General features: G+C 41.9%; 1 protein-coding gene across 5 annotated transcripts in view; it reads right to left on the reverse strand.

The window, feature by feature from the left end:
• Nucleotides 1-17,643, reverse strand: part of MCPH1 (microcephalin 1) — a 246,924-nt gene that overhangs the window by 178,483 nt on the left and 50,798 nt on the right. For 4 of the 5 annotated variants that reach the window (XM_044225719.1, XM_044225717.1, XM_044225716.1 and 1 more), the window contains exon 9: nt 12,852-12,961. In XM_044225719.1, coding sequence (XP_044081654.1) covers nt 12,852-12,961 — 110 coding nt within the window. Of the gene's footprint in view, nt 1-6,647; nt 6,952-12,851; nt 12,962-17,643 lie in introns of those variants that run through there. The other variant, XM_044225720.1, reaches the window with a different exon arrangement.

The following is a 17,643-nucleotide window of genomic DNA, read 5'->3' on the forward strand; positions in this document are numbered from 1 at the left end:
GACACTCCTGCTTACCTGACCAGCTTTCGCCTTCGCTCTGAGCACTCCTCATTAAGGAGTGATCTCTGCATTACAATGCTCTGAATAAAATCATCTCCTTAACTGCCTAGTACGCGTTGTCCTTCACATCTTCTACATATTTTTTTTAACTCCTGGGAACAGAGTTTTGGTTACTCAAGAAGCAATAATCTCATTAGATCTACAGAAGTTTTAATATCAAATGTCAAGTTTATCCTCTTTGGTGAGTTTTGAATAAAAAGTGATGAAAAGATGAGAAGTGGGACGCCTGGGTGGCTCAGTTGGTTGGACGACTGCCTTCGGCTCAGGGCGTGATCCTGGAGTCCCGGGATCGAGTCCCGCATCGGGCTCCCAGCTCCATGGGGAGTCTGCTTCGCTCTCTGACCTTCTCCTCGCTCGTGCTCTCTCTCACTGTCTCTCTCTCTCAAATAAATAAAAATAAAATCTTTAAAAAAAAAAAAAAAAGAAAGAAAAGATGAGAAGTCATTCGATAATCAATAGAAGCAGAATCATCCAATTCCTAAGAAAGAATGATACAAGATACTGAATACTCACTTGATCTTTAAATACTAAATGAGCCACAATAACATATCAAGCACAAAACCAGATGATAGTGATACAAGAAAAAAGGATCCTGTTCTGGAGGGGGAAAATCTAAAGAAAAATGTGACCAAGCCTAGACTTTGAGAAAGAAAGAGAGTTTGACACATAGGGTAGGACAGATATCCTAGACAGGATGAACGAACAACACAAAGAAATATTCATGACATCAGTGGCTCCATGGAGAATCTGAGGTAGTCTGTATGGATTCAACAAGATGTCAGTTGCAAGATCAATTTTACAAAAGCTTCCTTAAAACAGCAAAGAAGATATATTTTGGGAAGAATTATGAAAGAATAGGACATAAGGTCAAAAGATATAATAATAAGCTATTGCAAAAAAATACAGCCTGGATGAGAGATGGTGGAGGTCACGGGTTTAACTGCATTCATCAGACATGAGAAGAAACATGAGCGTAAAGCATGTATCTTAACATTCTAGTGATAAGTATGAAGATCTCAGAATTTTTTAAGAAGTATGATAAAATTGTATGGACAGACTGCAGAAAAGTTGAAATCTTTACCTTGTGATTTGCAATATATTAATATAAAATTAAACTTTCCCAGTCTTCCACTACTCACGTCTACTCGCACATTCAAGGATATCAGTTATAGGACGCCTATTACAGAGAGAGAAAAAAACAACTGTAGGGCTCTGTTCCTTAAAAAGGAAAAGCACTTGTTCAAATACAGTTACATAGCACCAAAGAGGAATCAAAGAAAACACTGACAGGCAATCCTGTGAACGAATCAACCAAACGGTGAGAAACAAATCACAGATATAAACACTGCGTGTTAATTTCAGCGAAAGCACCTTCTGGAAATTCTAAAGCAGTCAGTGGTGGAAGAAAATATAACTATTTAGGAAACAGTCTGATTGGTTTTGTTTTAGTATTATCAGGGGTAGGTCAAATGAAACAAACATACTTGTTTTATTAGCAAAAAAAAAAAAAAAATTTTAAAAGTTAAACCTTCTTCACAATGGGTTTCAGGTTTAGGTACCATTTCATAAGTAAACAGTGAAACACCTTCTCCTAAAAAAGAAGTGAAATGAAATGATCAGCACATTTACCAAGATTCTTGGTTCTGTTCACTAGAAATATAGCTCACAGACATACATGGGCAGTACTGGAATCAGATGTTTACATGAACTTTTAATGTAGTGAAAATATAAAAGAGCAGATCAAATATGACAACAGATAAATTCTGGAAATGTCCTTAAATTGCTTCCTGAAGATACGCTATTCTCTAACTCCCTAGAAGCTGTATCACTTAAAGTGTCTTAAGAAAGACTCACTCTAGATCCAAGAGAATGTAGGTTTCTTAAAGACACAGCTCTCTAGATGTATGCTCTGTATTGCTGATATCCATTTTAAACATTTTTTTTAATTTTTTTATTAACATATAATGTATTATTAGTCCCAGGGGTATGGGTCTGTGAATCGCAAGGTTTACACACTTCACTAATATCCACTTTTTAATCTGATGATAATTTCTATGCTCTATAGCTGGGTTCACTGCCCAAAAATGTGGCAAAAATCTTTAATTTTCTTTTTTTTTTTTTTAGTTTTTTTTTTATTTATTTATGTATCAGAGAGAGAGGGCGAGAGAGCAAACACAGGCAGACAGAGTGGCAGGCAGAGGGAGAAGCAGGCTCCCTGCAGAGCAAGGAGCCCGATGCGGGACTCGATCCCAGGACGCTGGGATCATGACCTGAGCCGAAGGCAGCTGCTTAACCAACTGAGCCACCCAGGCGTCCCTTTAATTTTCTTTTTTTAAGCTTTTCATAACCTAATTGTCTTCCCTTATATCTTTTTTCCCTTATGTGAAATTTATTTTCCATTAGGAGGACCACAGAGACTTCATATTTCTGAATAATATAAGCCATTTCTAAATGCTCTCAAATAACACAATAATAGTGATCAACAATGCAGGAGTATGAACTCTGAATACTTACATATTGGAAAGGATTACTTTTTTTTTTTTTTTTTAAAGATTTTATTTATTTGACAGACAGAGATCACAAGCAGGCAGAGAGGCAGGCAGAGAGAGAGGAGGAAGCAGGCACCCCTCAGAGCAGAGAGCCCGATGCGGGGCTCGATCCCAGGACGCCGGGATCATGACCTGAGCCGAAGGCAGAGGCTTTAACCCACTGGACCACCCAGGCGCCCCGGAAAGGATTACTTTTTATAGTAAAAAAAAAAGCATAGAGAAAATGTACAGCTAAGTTATTCATCAATACCCATATGTTTAAAAAAAAAAAAAGGCAATACACATATGTCATCTCACTTACTGGGATGCTTTATCCAGCAAACTTAATGTCTAACACTGAAACCCCTCTGGCGTCCACACACGCGCGCATCGCGGGGCTCTGAGCGTGCGGAACGCGCGGCGGCGGGGCTCTCAGCGCCATGAGGGCACTGTTCCTGGGTGAATGTTTGTGTCCCCGAAGTCCACATGGCGAAACCCTAACCCCAGTGCGATGGATTTGGAGGTGGGGCCTTAGGGAGGTGCCGAGGTCGTGAGGGTGGAGGCCACTTGCGTGGGATCCTGCCCACTCGGGAGTCCCCAGGGAGTTTGCCTGCCCCTTGGGCCATGTGAGGATACAGAAGACGAACCAGGAAGCCGGCCCCACCAGACCCCGAATCTGCCGGACCTTGATCCCAGCCTCCCAGCCCGCAGAACTGTGAGAAATAAATGTCAGCTGTTTACACGCCACCCAGTCTGGGGTGTGCTGTTACAGCGGCCCCCGCGGGTGAGGACGCCGGAGGCCAGACCTTGTGCTTACACGGTCCGTTCTCTCCGCAGAACTGCGTTCCACCGAGAAACCGGGCCAGGGCAGGGAAGGTAAATAGGAGTGCAGCACACCTCCACAGTCTGGAAACGGTAGTACTTAAAGAAGAACAGAGCGAGTGGGGAGGACCGCCCGCAGGGGCCTCCCTCCGCGGCCCAGTCGGGGACCATGTGAGCACCCTCCTCCCCAAACACACAACAGCAGTGAATTATCACCTACGGAGTAAGTCTGTGAGTCCACACGGTATACGGTGGAGAAGGGGATCGAGGAGGGCAGGGGAGTGGAGGGCTGGTCCTGGTCACATGCCGTCACCTGCACGCAGAGACAGTCACTGCGCTTCTGAGCCTGGACCCTTTGGTGTGACCCTGGAAAGAAACTTGCTCAAACCACCTAAGTCTCAGGGAAGGGCAGAAGCTCCTTTTACAAACCACTCCAAATACAGCCCTACACTGACCAAATCTGGCCCTTAGGAAGCAGATGGGATAGATTTGGGGGAGCACAGGCAAACCCATGGGATTTCGAGGCCAGTGCTATTATTCTGAATCAAACACGCCTCTACCCTTGACCCACAGGGGTCACACCACAAACTGCAACCCTCCTCAACTGGCTCTGATTCCCAGGGTCCCAGAAACTGTGTTGCGTTATGTTAAATCCTCACCCAAAAAACTGGAATGACACAGTAAAAAAAATACCAAAAGAAAAAAGAGGAAGAAGCCATAACCTGATCAATGTTGGGAAAGATGCCAGTGCCTTTTATTCAATGAGCAGAATTAGATGATAGCCAGTGGATTTATTTAAAAGTAAAAAGTGTTAGACGTTATGCAAAAAAAAAAAAAAAAAAAGAACCACTTACCTTCCAAAAAAATTTTTTTTCAAAACTGAAAATCACTGATAATGAAGACCAGAATAGGAAGGGCTCCAGACCGAGCTACCGCGTTCGATGGTCGTTCTATATTATGTTCTTTCACAGACTCATCACTGATACATTAACTAAATCTTAACTCATGTCCAAAAGCCACAAAAGCATATGCCAAAATCTATTTGAAATGCCTCATATTTTATTTTTTTTTAACAAAGGCCATAACAATGCCTCATTGATTTTGAGTTGTGGTTTTATCTGTCACACTTGGAGTTAACCACTTTCCTTCTCCATAACGGTGTTTTCCCATCCTTTTTAAAGCTACTAAATTATTCTGGATTAATACCCAATAATTTATAGCTCTAATATTATTTGGAAAGGAATACCTTTAAGAATGAGTAAGAAGGCTTGACTAGACCTCACAAAAGGAGCAGTAATAAATATCTTATCACTGGAGAGGGTTATTGTTCCCCCAGAGAAGACAAGAAAAACCTGCTTGGGAAAGCCACCCACGTTTATGGTGACATCCAGCCTTTTGGACAAGTGTGCACAGCTATGCTTCCTCTGTGTGTACGATCTCGCCCATCTTAGGAGCATGACATACGAGACAGCTTGTCCCTTGTTCACACGTCTCTGATGTCAGTGGAAATAAGCCGTAAGATTTGCAGGCCTCCCCCCACTTCCTTTCTTCGGTTCCCTCTTTGGCTTGGTCCTGAGGCTGAGGCATTTCCAGGAGACACATCCAGCCATAACAAAGCTCTGAGGAGCAGGAGAGCATTTCTTCCCAGGGCTATCTCGAATGAGAAAACACTTTTTCCAGAAACCTCCCAGTAAGACTTCCCTTCACATCTTATTGGGCAGAAGTGAGTCATATTCCCAAACCCATTACTGGTGAGAGGAACAGAGCAGCCACGATGAGCCCGGACTCATCGTCTGAGCATCGAGTGGATGTGGGGGGAGGTGGAGGCAGGGAAGAGAATTAACACGTATGTGCGCGCACTTCCCTTCACGCTGGCTGCGCCCAGCACAGAGTAAGCGTTTTCACTAGGGAGACCCAGGACTGGGCATCTTTGACTGACCCGTTATTTCCTTTACCCACAAAGAATCTGTTCAGTTGGTTTTGTTTTTTTTTTTTTAATGTAAAGACTGAGATTTGCTACGTCAGCAAATTATTTTGAGTTTCTGCAGATCTGAACGAGATTAACCCAGGTGGCCACGGTTTACTACCATTTAGCAAGCATGCTTTACCAACGAGCGGCTCTAACTCTTTATACCTGGAATTGTCATCTCTTGTCTGCCTGGCCCAGGGGATGCGTACCAGCAGCTCATAGACACACCGCTTCCAGCGTCCCTGTGCGGGGCCTCACAGACCTCTCCTGCTGGGGAGAGTACAATGTGGGCATCTAGCTTTTTGTGGCCCACGGTGACCACCCGTGGCACAAGAGAACGTGACTCAGAGCCATCCCGACTATCCCTCATCTCCACCACTTCCAATCCAAAACAGAGCACACATTTGATAATACAGGCGAAATCCTTTATTCTGTATTGAACACAGAAAACATGGTAAAGAGAAGGCGGTGCTCTTTGAAGATTCTTTTTTGATGTTTCTTACATAAATATTTTTTTCTCATATAACAAGAAAAAAAAAACACACTAATGGGAGTCCAAAGCATTGCTGCACCACTGAGAGGCAGCTGGTTTTCAGATAGCTTTGCAAAGTAACATCTGCCGGGGGACGCAACACCTGTCATAACGAGCACATTCCCGTCACCACTGACTCTGGGTACGCTTTGCCAAAAGTGATCTATCAAAGCAATTACAGGTCATCATCTATACACCTGTTAGAAATCAACTTCAATCTTTGTAAGCTCCCCTCTCATATTATCTGCACTCAAAGGCCCTACACAGGAGATGAGTGTCTATCTGACTGAATACAGCAGGTCTGAACAATGGGTCATTATTTATGGGGACATTTGTAAAGGGTGTCATCCTCGAGGAAGTGTGGCAATTCCCCTAAGCGGGTAATAACAACATACTCGTGCTGATTTTTCAAGAAACAAAATAAATATCACCTGTCATTGGGATGAGTCACTGCTATTGCAACTTGACAGTTACACTTACAAACAAAACAACCCACAAGCTTATACGCTTCCAGCCGAGTCCACTATCTAGTGGCAAACAGCCAAAGTCCTGGAATTACTGCAAACGGCAGAAGTACATTCATAAAATATCGGGCTCCAGAGCAGTGAAGTGCTCACTCAGGGCCTCTCAGAGTAGAGGCGCTATTAGGGAAAATAATCGGTTTTCACAAAAAGTGGCTCACACAGCCCATTTTCTCTGTTTAAGAAGGCTTCTATGTCCCATCCCCATCCCCAGACAGCCTCTCCTCTCTCCATTCCTTCCTCCAGCCTCCGTCCACAGCAAGCGTCCTTCTTGAGAGAAGCCGATGAACTACAACTTCCTCTCCACCGCCTCCACAACCAAGGCACGATCAGAACGCTCCAAGACATCCTTGCTAGCCCCTCTGTGTGAGGGTGAATTAAAAACTCAATTTATACAGAAGACTCCATCCAAAAAGAGGTCATCGTGCTCAAGAATGGCAACTCTAGGGGGTAACAATTAGCACGTTACATAGAGCTCCCACAGGTTCATTAGCAGATCTTGGTTACTTTCAGATGGTTCTAATGATATTAGAAAAAAAACAAAAAGTATTTGTTGGGAACTTTGCAGAAGCAAATCACCAAAAGACTACAAACCCATGACTCTTGTCCCCTGGGGGAGGTGACAGGGGTAATTTCACACCAATGGCTCAAAGAGATGGAGCCCCATGTAAGAGAGGTTCTCACCAGAACGGCTGGCCATCATCTCTGAGCCAGGCGGGGAGTTTTAAAACAAAAAATAAAAACCCAACTCTCCTTCCCTCTGTGCCCAGAGATCCTGTTTTGGCCCAGGCATGGCTGTGGTCAGTAAATGCAGGAAGGAACATCATTTGGAACATCCTGGAATTTGGAAGGCCATTTTAATTAAAGACACATGGCAGTCTCTGGGGAGTAGGGAAGTGAGCAAGCAGAGTGACAGAGACCTACCCAGTCAACTTTGAGTCATAGCTGCAGAACAAGGGACAATCAGTATGTGGGCATCACTGTCACCCACCCTTATGCTGGAAAAACTAGCCAACACTTATTGAGTGCCTCTGTATATTAGATACCATCTTTAACACTATGTATTTCAACACATTTCATTAGAAAAAAAACTTCTGCAATTGGTACTAATATAATGCCTGTTTTATGTATGAGGAAGCAGAGACACAGAAATATTAAGTACCTAAGTCAACGTGATAGAACCAATCGCAGCGGAGCTGGGATCTGAACTCAGTTCGTCCGGTGAAGGGATCAATGCTTTTAGCAAAATGTACTGTCGTGCAAAACCTTCCCACTTACACTGATACAAGACCATCCTACAAGTTTAGGAAGACCACTTGGAAACAAATGAGGGACGCTGAGATGATCATGACATTGTGTGATGGCTAAAAGCACCAGAAATGAGATAGCATACTCATTCAAACAGCAGAAGGGAAATGCATCCCTTATTTACTCAGCATATAATTACTGAACACCTCTTTTGCATGTGGTACTCTGTATTGTAAGAGGAACAGGACACAGTCGGTGTCCTTAGAGGCTCATACCCTGGAAGAAATGTGAGACTAAGCCATTATTGGAACATACGCAAGCCATTACTCATCGTTTGTCCTCTACCTAAGAAACTTGTAGAAATCAAAGCATTTGTGATCTGGTGTGTAGGGTCTTTTCTTTCTCTTTTTATTTTTTTTTCTTTAACCACCGTCAAAATAAGTATACTCATATATTGTGAGTATTCAGGCCTCCATTTCCCTCGAAGCCTCCAAGCTTACGTAAGGCAGCTAACACATTTCTGGGCTCTGACTGACAGCTTGTTCTCTAAAGGGACGCCCTTGATTGGCGGAGGTGACTCCCAAATGTGGTTTTAAAACACGGCCACTTGTGAAAAGTATCCAGGTGATGATTTACCTTACAAGAAAAATTTTGCTGAGGAAAATAATATTTTGAACAACAACAAAAATGACAGAAGTAGAATAAATGGAAAAACTCTGTAGAAAAAGAATTCTCATATATGTTTATCACAAGATTAGCATTTGTCTTATATTTAGCTTCTTCAGACTTCATGTCTGACAATATTAAGTAAGCAACAGAAAACAGGTTAAGATTGGTCATAACATGTTACATTTTCTCCTTCTGAAAAGATGGGAGGAATATGTCTCCTTGTTGTTAAGTACGTATTATAAGATTATAGAGGTATGAAACTGCTTAGCTGGATTCTCAAATTAAAAGAGATTCAACACATTTATAAACATATATTTAAAGTAATGATTCTAAAAAAGAAAGTTTCCCACTGATTTAAAAATTGACTTCTCCCACTAAAAACAGGTCCTAAACTAAAACCCTCCAATGGTGGTTATTATTCTGAGATTCTATAATTCTTTATTGAATTCTTTTTGTTTTCAGTATTCGGGAGATGTTTACTGTGTCTGTTGCAACCAGTGACTTGAAAGTTCAACTTAAAAATCCTTGCCGTTGACTTAGTCTCTCATGGCTCTGTTCTTAGAGGAGGATTTATTCTGTCTCCACCTTGGTTTTTTTTGTTTTTTAATAGTTGCTAAAATTCACTCATTATTTCCAAGAATGGTAAACTGAGAAGTTCAGAACAACCTCCCCACTGGGAAAAATCAGTAAAGCTGACGAGATACAAGCAAGCAAGCAAACACTAGTTATCTGAAGGTACAGATGAGCTGATGAGACAGTGAAACAGAAGAGGGCAATTTCAGAGGTGAGACAGCATCTGAAGGCCATTTTCCTCAAGGGATAGTTGGCCTCACAGAGTTAGAAGCCTGACCTCAAATCATCTCAATTCCTAGTAAGAAACTAAATCAAAAATAACCAGGCTTATTAGAGAAACACATGACTGAAAACAAAGAGAAACAACAGATTATAAAGGCAGAAACTAAATGCAGCCAGAAAATGGAATTACCTGGCAGAGATTTCAAAATAAATATTTGTTGTGCTCAAAGACAAGATTAATAATTTTGGCAGAGAACTAGAGAGGACAAAAAGACATCCAAACAGAATTAACAGAACTGGGGGATCCTGGGTGACTCAGTGGGTTAAGCCTCTGCCTTAGGCTCAGGTCATGATCTCAGGGTCCTGGGATCAAGCCCCGCATTGGGCTTCCTGCTCTGTGGGAAGCCTGTTTCTCCCTCTCCCATGCCCCTGGTTGTGTTTACTCTCTCACTGTGTCTCTCTCTGTCAAAAAAAATAAATGAAATCTTTTTTTTTTTAATTTATTTATTTGAAAGACAGAGATCACAAGTAGGCAGAGAGAGGGGGAAGCAGGCTCCCTGATGAGCAGGGAGCCCAAAGGGGGTCTCGATCCCAGGACCCTGGGATCATGACCTGAGCCGAAGGCAGAGGCTCTAACCCACTGAGCCACCCAGGTGCCCCCAAAAAATAAATAAAATCTTTTTAAAAAAATTATGAGAACTGAAAAATACAATAAATGGGACTTAAAAACCAAATATATGTTTACTATCAAAATAGATATATAAAGAGGGAAAGGGAGAATGGAAAAGAAATCAATAGAAAATATCCAGAAGGAAACGAGGAAATATAAGGACAAAAATTTGAAAAGCCATGAGACAGGATGCCTGCATGATTCAGTTAAGTGTCTGACTCTTGGTTTCAGCTCAGGTCATGATCTCAGGATCCTCAGATCAACCCCAATCAGGCTCCACACTGGGTGGGGAGTCTGCTTGGGATTCTTTCTCTCTCCCTCTGCCTCTTCCACCCTGTTTGTATGCACAATTTCTCTCTCAAAAAATATAAAATAAAAATAAAATAGAAATAGAAATAGGAGAGGACCTGAATAGACATCTCTCCAACGAAGACATCCATATGGCCAACATACACATGAAAAGATGCTCAACATCACTGATAATCAAGGAAATGCAAATTAAAACCACAAGGAGGTATCACCTCACACCTATCATAATGACTAGAATCAAAAAGACAAGAAATAAATGTTGGCAAAGATGGAGAGAAAAAGAAACCCTTGTGCACTATTGGTAGGAGTGTCACTGCAGAAAACAGTATGGAGGTGTCTCAAAAAATTAAAAATAAAGATATCGTATGATCCAGTAATTGCACTCCTGGGTATTTCCCTGAAGAAAACAAAAACACTAACTCAAAAAGATATTGCACCCCTAGGTTTACTGCAGCATTATTTACAATAGCCAAGATATGAGAGAAACCCAACTGTCATTGACAGATGAATGTATAAAGGAGATATGGTATACACACACACACACACACACACGCACACACAATGGAATACTACTCAGGCATGAAAAAGAATGAGATCTTGCCAATTGCAATGATATGGATGGCACTGGAGGATGTTAGGCTAAGTGAAATAAGTCAGACAGAGAGAGACAAATATGTACAATTTCACTTATATGTAGAATCTAAAAAAAAAAAAACAGAACTAATCGAAAAAACAAACAAAAGCAGAAACAGACCCATATATACCATATATACAGAGAACAGGTGGGTGCCAAAGGGGAAGGGGTGGAAGGATGGGCAAAATGGGTGAAGGGCAGTGGGAGCTACGGGCCTCTTGTTGCAGGGTGAGTCAGTCTGGGGCTGAAGGCGCAGCACAGGGAATACGGTCAGTGGGAGCATGTGTGGTGACAGATGGTAGCTACACATGGGGGGAGCACAGCATAGCATATACGGTTGTCAAATCACTATGATGTACACTTAAAACTCATGTTTCAAGGAAATAAACACCATGTGTCAACTATTCTTCGATAAAAAAACCAAAATATAAAAATTTTTAAGTAATGTGACAAAATATTTTCAAAACAAAAGTTAAAACAAATGTAAGGAAGTGACATAACTAAATTTATTAACTCTTCATTTGTTCCTGAGCCTGCCAGTTGAAGGCGTGTCTACATTATTCTGTATTTTTCCCTTTTACCCACCTGTTTTATTACCCTCGACACAGATGCTCCCTTGCACTCCCCACTGGTGTAGCATTTATCACTCAATGCATACAATCATGCTGGGAAGGGCGGGGCACACGGGGGTTCTCCCACTTCAGGGGCCCTTTAGGGCAAGAGGCTTTGTAAGAACGAAGGGACCACGCTCCCGTCCAAGACCCACGCCTCCAACCCATGATCTTCCACGGACCCAGCGCAGGGTGACCCAGGCAGCAGCCAGGCGAGGTCAAACGTTTGAAATATTAACTTCCAAGTTAAACCTCATGCTTTGTGATCAGACAGGGTGAAGGATTTTTATGGTAATAAGTAATCAGTGTTAACTGGGCACTCTTTTTGGTTTAAATACAGGCATAATACCGAGAAAGAGATGAGTCGGTACACCTGTTTGCATAAGAAAATACCCCTGGGAGGTGTGTAGTGGGTACGTAATACCTGAAAGCGTGGCCGTCTAAAGCAGGGGTGCGTAGGGGATGTCACATGAGGCACGGCACCGCGGCAGGTGCAGGGGTGCTTGCGACAGCCAGAGCACAGGATGCTAGGGGCCTGGTGTCACCTACACCGCTCCCATGTGAGGGGACTGTGACATCCTCCCTGCAGATCTACTGCTACACCTGACAGGTGATCCTTCCACCTGGGGAGTCCTGCTCTGTGCTTTTTATTTTTTTCTGAGACAAACCAGAACACATCGATAAAGAAATCAAAGTTTCTACCACGTAGACTTTCATGGCATCTGTAATTTTAAATGTCTCTACCCGCAGCCAGTATAAGGAAGATGTCAGTGTTTCTCTTCCTCAGGTAGCATCCGCCCCCCATGTTTGGTCGGAAGACAGGGACGCCCCAGTGCCCTCCAAGTGGTGTCCTGGCTTCTTTTCAGATTGTTCCTTGTTTATCATGGCCGTTCCCCCATCGTGTGGAAATCAGGTTTCAACATACGATGCTTTCTCGGCCTCGTATGAATGAGGTGTAAGATAACGAGCGGCTAATTTTAAATTTAAGCCATGAAGGCGGAGGCTGAAGAATCAGAAAATGTTAAGTCCTCCTTACGTTAGTCACATAAGCGTGCTGCGTGATGAGAGCCAGCGTCGAGAGCTGAAGCACAAAGCCACGGGACCTTCCACTCCCATGGCCTGAAGTCAAGCCTTCGCCAGCTCAGGTTCTCCCCTCCTGCCTAGTGAATGTTTATTCGATTACAAAACGGTCGTTGGCACTACGGACACCCTCTGCTTGAGAGAAGCCGCTGGCGTTTTTATAGCAAGAACTGCTTCGGCAAAGTGGGGGCAAAGCCTGCTCAACCAGTACTAACCCTCCGTCCCGAATGTGACCCATGCGCTCAGGGCTGCTGTCAGACTTTGCCAACGTTCACCCATTATTAATCTTTGAAGTAAAATACTAGCTGGACAAGCTGGACTAGTTTAAGTGACACTAACCCAGAGTCGAACGTTATGACAGAGAGGCACTGGAAAGTTTCAAACAATACTTTCACACACCGACCTTTTGAGCTTTCCCTCTTCTCTTCGATGCCTCGTGAGGTCTGCTGTGGTCCTTACAGGCTTCTAATGAGGCATCTAAAACATCATGCCTTGTTGGTCCACTTTTTACACCTGAAATCCAAGAGGATTTGAAGATTAGTTAGAACTTTACATGGACTGAATACTAATGCAACTTAAGCAAAATAAAAATTAACTTATGCATACTGGTAAGATGAAAGCACCAGTCCTTTTAAATAAACATCACATACTTGCTCTGTGAGGTCTGTTTAGAACTTTGAGTTTATCTACTACAGTGTCCCCAGCAATTACTTAACTCCAAGGTCAGAAACAATGCTTGCCTGTCCAGTGATGACATACCAGCTCCACAGGAACCCACCTGTCCAGTGGGCAATGCGAGAAAATGTCTGCCCGTACCTTAGGCTCTACTCCATTCCCAGTTTTTAGATTTTTACATAATGATCCAAAATGAACAACAGAATAATGCATAAAAGGCAAATGGCAGCCTAGGGGACCCTCATGTCCCAGGCACCATGAAGTGATGATGAGCGATTCCACACAACCCACCATCCACATCGTCCAACTAGTCAGTCACTGAGGCTTTTATTAACAGTGTCTAATAATCAGGGGTTACCCGCTGGAGACGCAGAGAGGAACAAGCACTGATCCTACTCTTGGGCAGTTTACAACCCAATATATAATGCAGACTTCGAAAGTAAATATAATACAAGGCAAAAGTACACATCATGCCATCCAAAACTAAAAATCATACAACATGAGAACGATTGCTTTGCAAATATATCAGATAAAATAGGATGCTCTAATAAAACAGTTACGACTAATTTTGGAGGGTCTGATTTGAAAGTTCTAACTCTTCTTTCAAAAGTAGGATTCTGGGGGCATCTGGGTGGCTCAGTGGGTTAAAGCCTCTGCCTTTGCCTCGGGTCATGATCTCAGGGTCTTGGAATCGAGCCCCACATTGGTCTCTCTGCTCAGCGGGAAGCCTGCTTTCTCCTCTCTCTCTGCCTGCCTCTCTTCCTACTTGTGATCTCTGTCTGTCAAATAAATAAATAAAATCTTGAAGAAAAAAAAAGTAGGATTCTGGTTAATTGAAAACAAAATGCACAACAATGGTTAAATATTTTCTTGAATTCAAACTACTTGCTATTTGCAACTTGGACTCTAAAAGTGTGTTGAGGTTAGGTTCTGAACGACCTTATATTAAACCCTAATACTAAATCCCTTTTAGAGATACTCAAACCAATCACCTGCTGACCCCCTATCTCCTCGGTTATCTTTTATATTTGAGGCATATTCCACTTCTGACCTGGCAAGCAAACCACAGACCTTACTGAGGAGATGGGCTACTAGACATGCATTCTGCAATTGGTTGCTTATTCTAAGATTCAGCTACCCTGCTTCTTTTACTCATTTTGAAGGTAAGAGTGTTTATCTACATGTATCACTTTCTACTACATTCCACAATCACTGTTTGAAAACACCTAGAATTTCTAACTCCTAGGGCAGGATATGGTTACAAGGTTTCTGATCTTTAATATCTAAGATCATAAGTAACTGGAATATTAGAATAAATATTAATTGCACCCACTATTCTTTTTTTTAATCTAAATGTTTACTGAAAGCAAGAGTATATAAAAATAAGTAAAAAAAAAAACAAAGAAAAGAAAAGAAATGTAGAGGACTACAGATATAATTTAGAATCCAACACACTTTTGTTAATGCACCATGAGTTTCCTGCTTGCTAATGTGTCTATGTCAAAAACCATTGTTCCAGCCACCTGCTTCAGTTCTACCCTCAGACAATAGGTTGTGAAACATTCTATAAAGATAAAGATCTAAAAAATATATCACAACTTCTTAAAACTTAAGACTAATATTACTAATGGCATTTTCACATTTTCTCACAAAATGTATCACAAAATATGAGAACAGATGTTCCTTGACTTAAGATGAGGTTTTCCCAGATAAACGCATTCATTCTAAGTTGAAAATATTGGAAGTTGAAATGCACTTAATACCCCTAACCCACCGAGCATCAGAGCTTACCCTAACCTACTTCACCCATGCTCAGAACACTTACAAGAGGCTACATTTAGGCAATGTTACTTAACAGACAACCTATTTTATGATTAAAGGTTGACTATCTGAGGCAATTTAATGAATACTGTACTGAAAGTGACAACAGAATCCTTGTAGGAGGGGAGGCTGGTTGTCAGTGTGTGGGTTACTAACCGTCGTGACTGCACTTGCCTAGGAGCTACGACTCGCTCGCTGCTGCTGACCAGCATCACAAGGTAGTATGGAAAGAGTGTTGTACTGTACAGGCACGTGGTTTATACCACATATCACTCGCCCCAGGAAAGATGCAGATTCAAAATTCCAAGTACAGTTTCCAATGAGCGCATGCTGGGGCCCCACAATAGTAAAGTCAGAAAATTATTAAGCCAAATCATCATGAGCTGGAAATCACTCCTCTTCTGAGTTATGTGGTATGTAAAACAGCATCTCTGCAAACTCAGCTGTGGCGATTTGCTACTATGTTTTCTTTAAGGATGTTTCAGTAAACCACAAGCAGCTGAAAATGCAAAGTAACTATAAAAGCTAGGAGGGGAGAGCAGTGAGATTTTATTCCTCGCCACAGCCCAGGAACAAATATTTCCTCCCATCTTCCTGCTCGCCCACCTCTGATGACTTCTGCTGTTTGCTCAAGTGCTGCAGTTTCTCAAGGCGGTCATCAGCTCTCCTCTCACATCCCAAGGGTCGTCTCACCATGTCCCATAAAGTCCCACTACCCAACAGTCCCAACTCCGTGTCTCTTGCCAAGAGGTGTGTCCCAGCAAGGGTCTGACTTGATATATCCTACTACCTAACACACCTCTATCTTGAATGTCACAGAAAAATTTCAACCAACACACCCTGGGTCCTTGTTTGATGAATGTTATCAGCCATCTATGGATCAAGGTTGAAAATCCTAGACTCCTATCTCTCCCTTCATTGACATTCCAACTTCCCGATACAAGTGATTCCCTTAGTTTTCAAAAAACGGTCAGAGAGAGGAGACCCTCACAGCCCCAGAATGTTTACCGCTAAGTTATACTGCCCGAGATTTCATCAATTAGAAATCTGTTTGGGTTAACGATGTCATCATATACAAATACAACCAGGAAGACTGGAAAGTGAACTTGGTCACTTCTCAGTAGGAATTAGTTAAATCACTACCTCCTCCACTCACCTAACAGGGATGGGCAGGATTAAGAGGTGGTTTTGATACTGACTCCTAGAGGAAAATCCAGGCTAAGGCAGTGTAAGGACATCAGTAACCTAAGTGCTACGAAAGGGAGAGAAGTGGAAAAATTCGGAGACTTAAGAAATGTCCTTAAGACAAATTTGGTCCATGCGGTTGTTGTGCTCACAGAAGAGGAGTAAGAAAGACATTCTTCTTTTCCACATCTATCCTCCCGCACATCCACTTCCTACTTTCAAGACACAGAATCCAGACTAACACTAGTACTAATGATACATCTAAACACTTAGCATTCATTGGTACAAAACACACTGCAAGACCAACTGTACCAACGATGAAAAGGCTTTTGAAGGTTAAAAATCCATATAATTAACATGAAGAAGCATATCCCAAAATTTTAACAACATCCCACCAAGAAATTTCTTCTGAGACCCCAAAATCTGAATAATAAGTTATTTAAGAACAATGTAGAATATAAAATCTTAAGACTGTAGAAAGAGCCTTAAAAGACACCTAGGAGAAACTCTTTCCATATATACCTTTGGAATTTGGGATATATGCAAGTTATTCATGTTCTATGCAAACAAAACTCAACTAACCAAATCGGGGAGGGGGAGTGTATGTGTGTGTGGGTATGTGTGTGTGGGGGGTGTATATTCATCTACTAAGAAATCAAGTTCACTTTATAAATACAAATCTAATTATTATCATTAAAAGATGTGGCATCTTTTCCTTTATAACAACTGTAGAGATCATTAAAATGTGACTTTCATATGTAAACTTGTTTTAATACCAAATAACCTTTACCATTGGGAATAACTTCTCCATCTTCCAAATTCTCTAATACTTGCATATGAATTATCTAGACTGTATCTTCCCTGTCTAAGCTCTGTTAAGGGAAAGGGCTAGAGCTTCACATCAACCTTCTCTCTCCTTGTATTTATCTCAATACTTTGGACATTGTAGGTGAATAGCAAACATTAAGCGTTCAGTGAAATAGATGAGCAAATCAAACAATCAGATAATGGATGGGCTGTAACACTTTCCTTGCAGCTAACCTTCTGGTTAAAGCTGACTGATTTATGCTGAGCTGTTGGGATTGCTGGCCTCCAAGGAGTAGACTGGCAGGCTGTGGGGAAGAGGGCTGAGAAACACTCTTCTCAATACAATACTTGTGTGTCACTTGAATTGTTAAAAGGAGCAATCATTGCTCTTCAATTTAAAATATTTAAGAAATACATGTATAGTGTGCCTAGTTACTTGATATAATAGTAATTCACACTTTCTCTTGATGAAATACTCAGAATATGCAAAATATTGAATATCTAAATGCCTATGATTGGATGGGCTTTAGTTCTTATTAAATATATATGAAATATTTTTTCAGATTTATTTGAGAGACAGAGAGAGAGAGAGAAAGAGGGAGGTAGCACAAGCAGGGGAAGAGCAGAGGGAGAACAAGAAGCAGGTTGCCCACTGAGAAAAGAGCTGGATTCGGGGCTCAACCCCAGCACGCTGAGATCATGACCTG

Source organism: Neovison vison, chromosome 11 (genome assembly GCF_020171115.1).
Source record: "Neovison vison isolate M4711 chromosome 11, ASM_NN_V1, whole genome shotgun sequence".
In the NCBI taxonomy this organism is placed as follows: Eukaryota; Metazoa; Chordata; class Mammalia; order Carnivora; family Mustelidae; genus Neogale; species Neogale vison.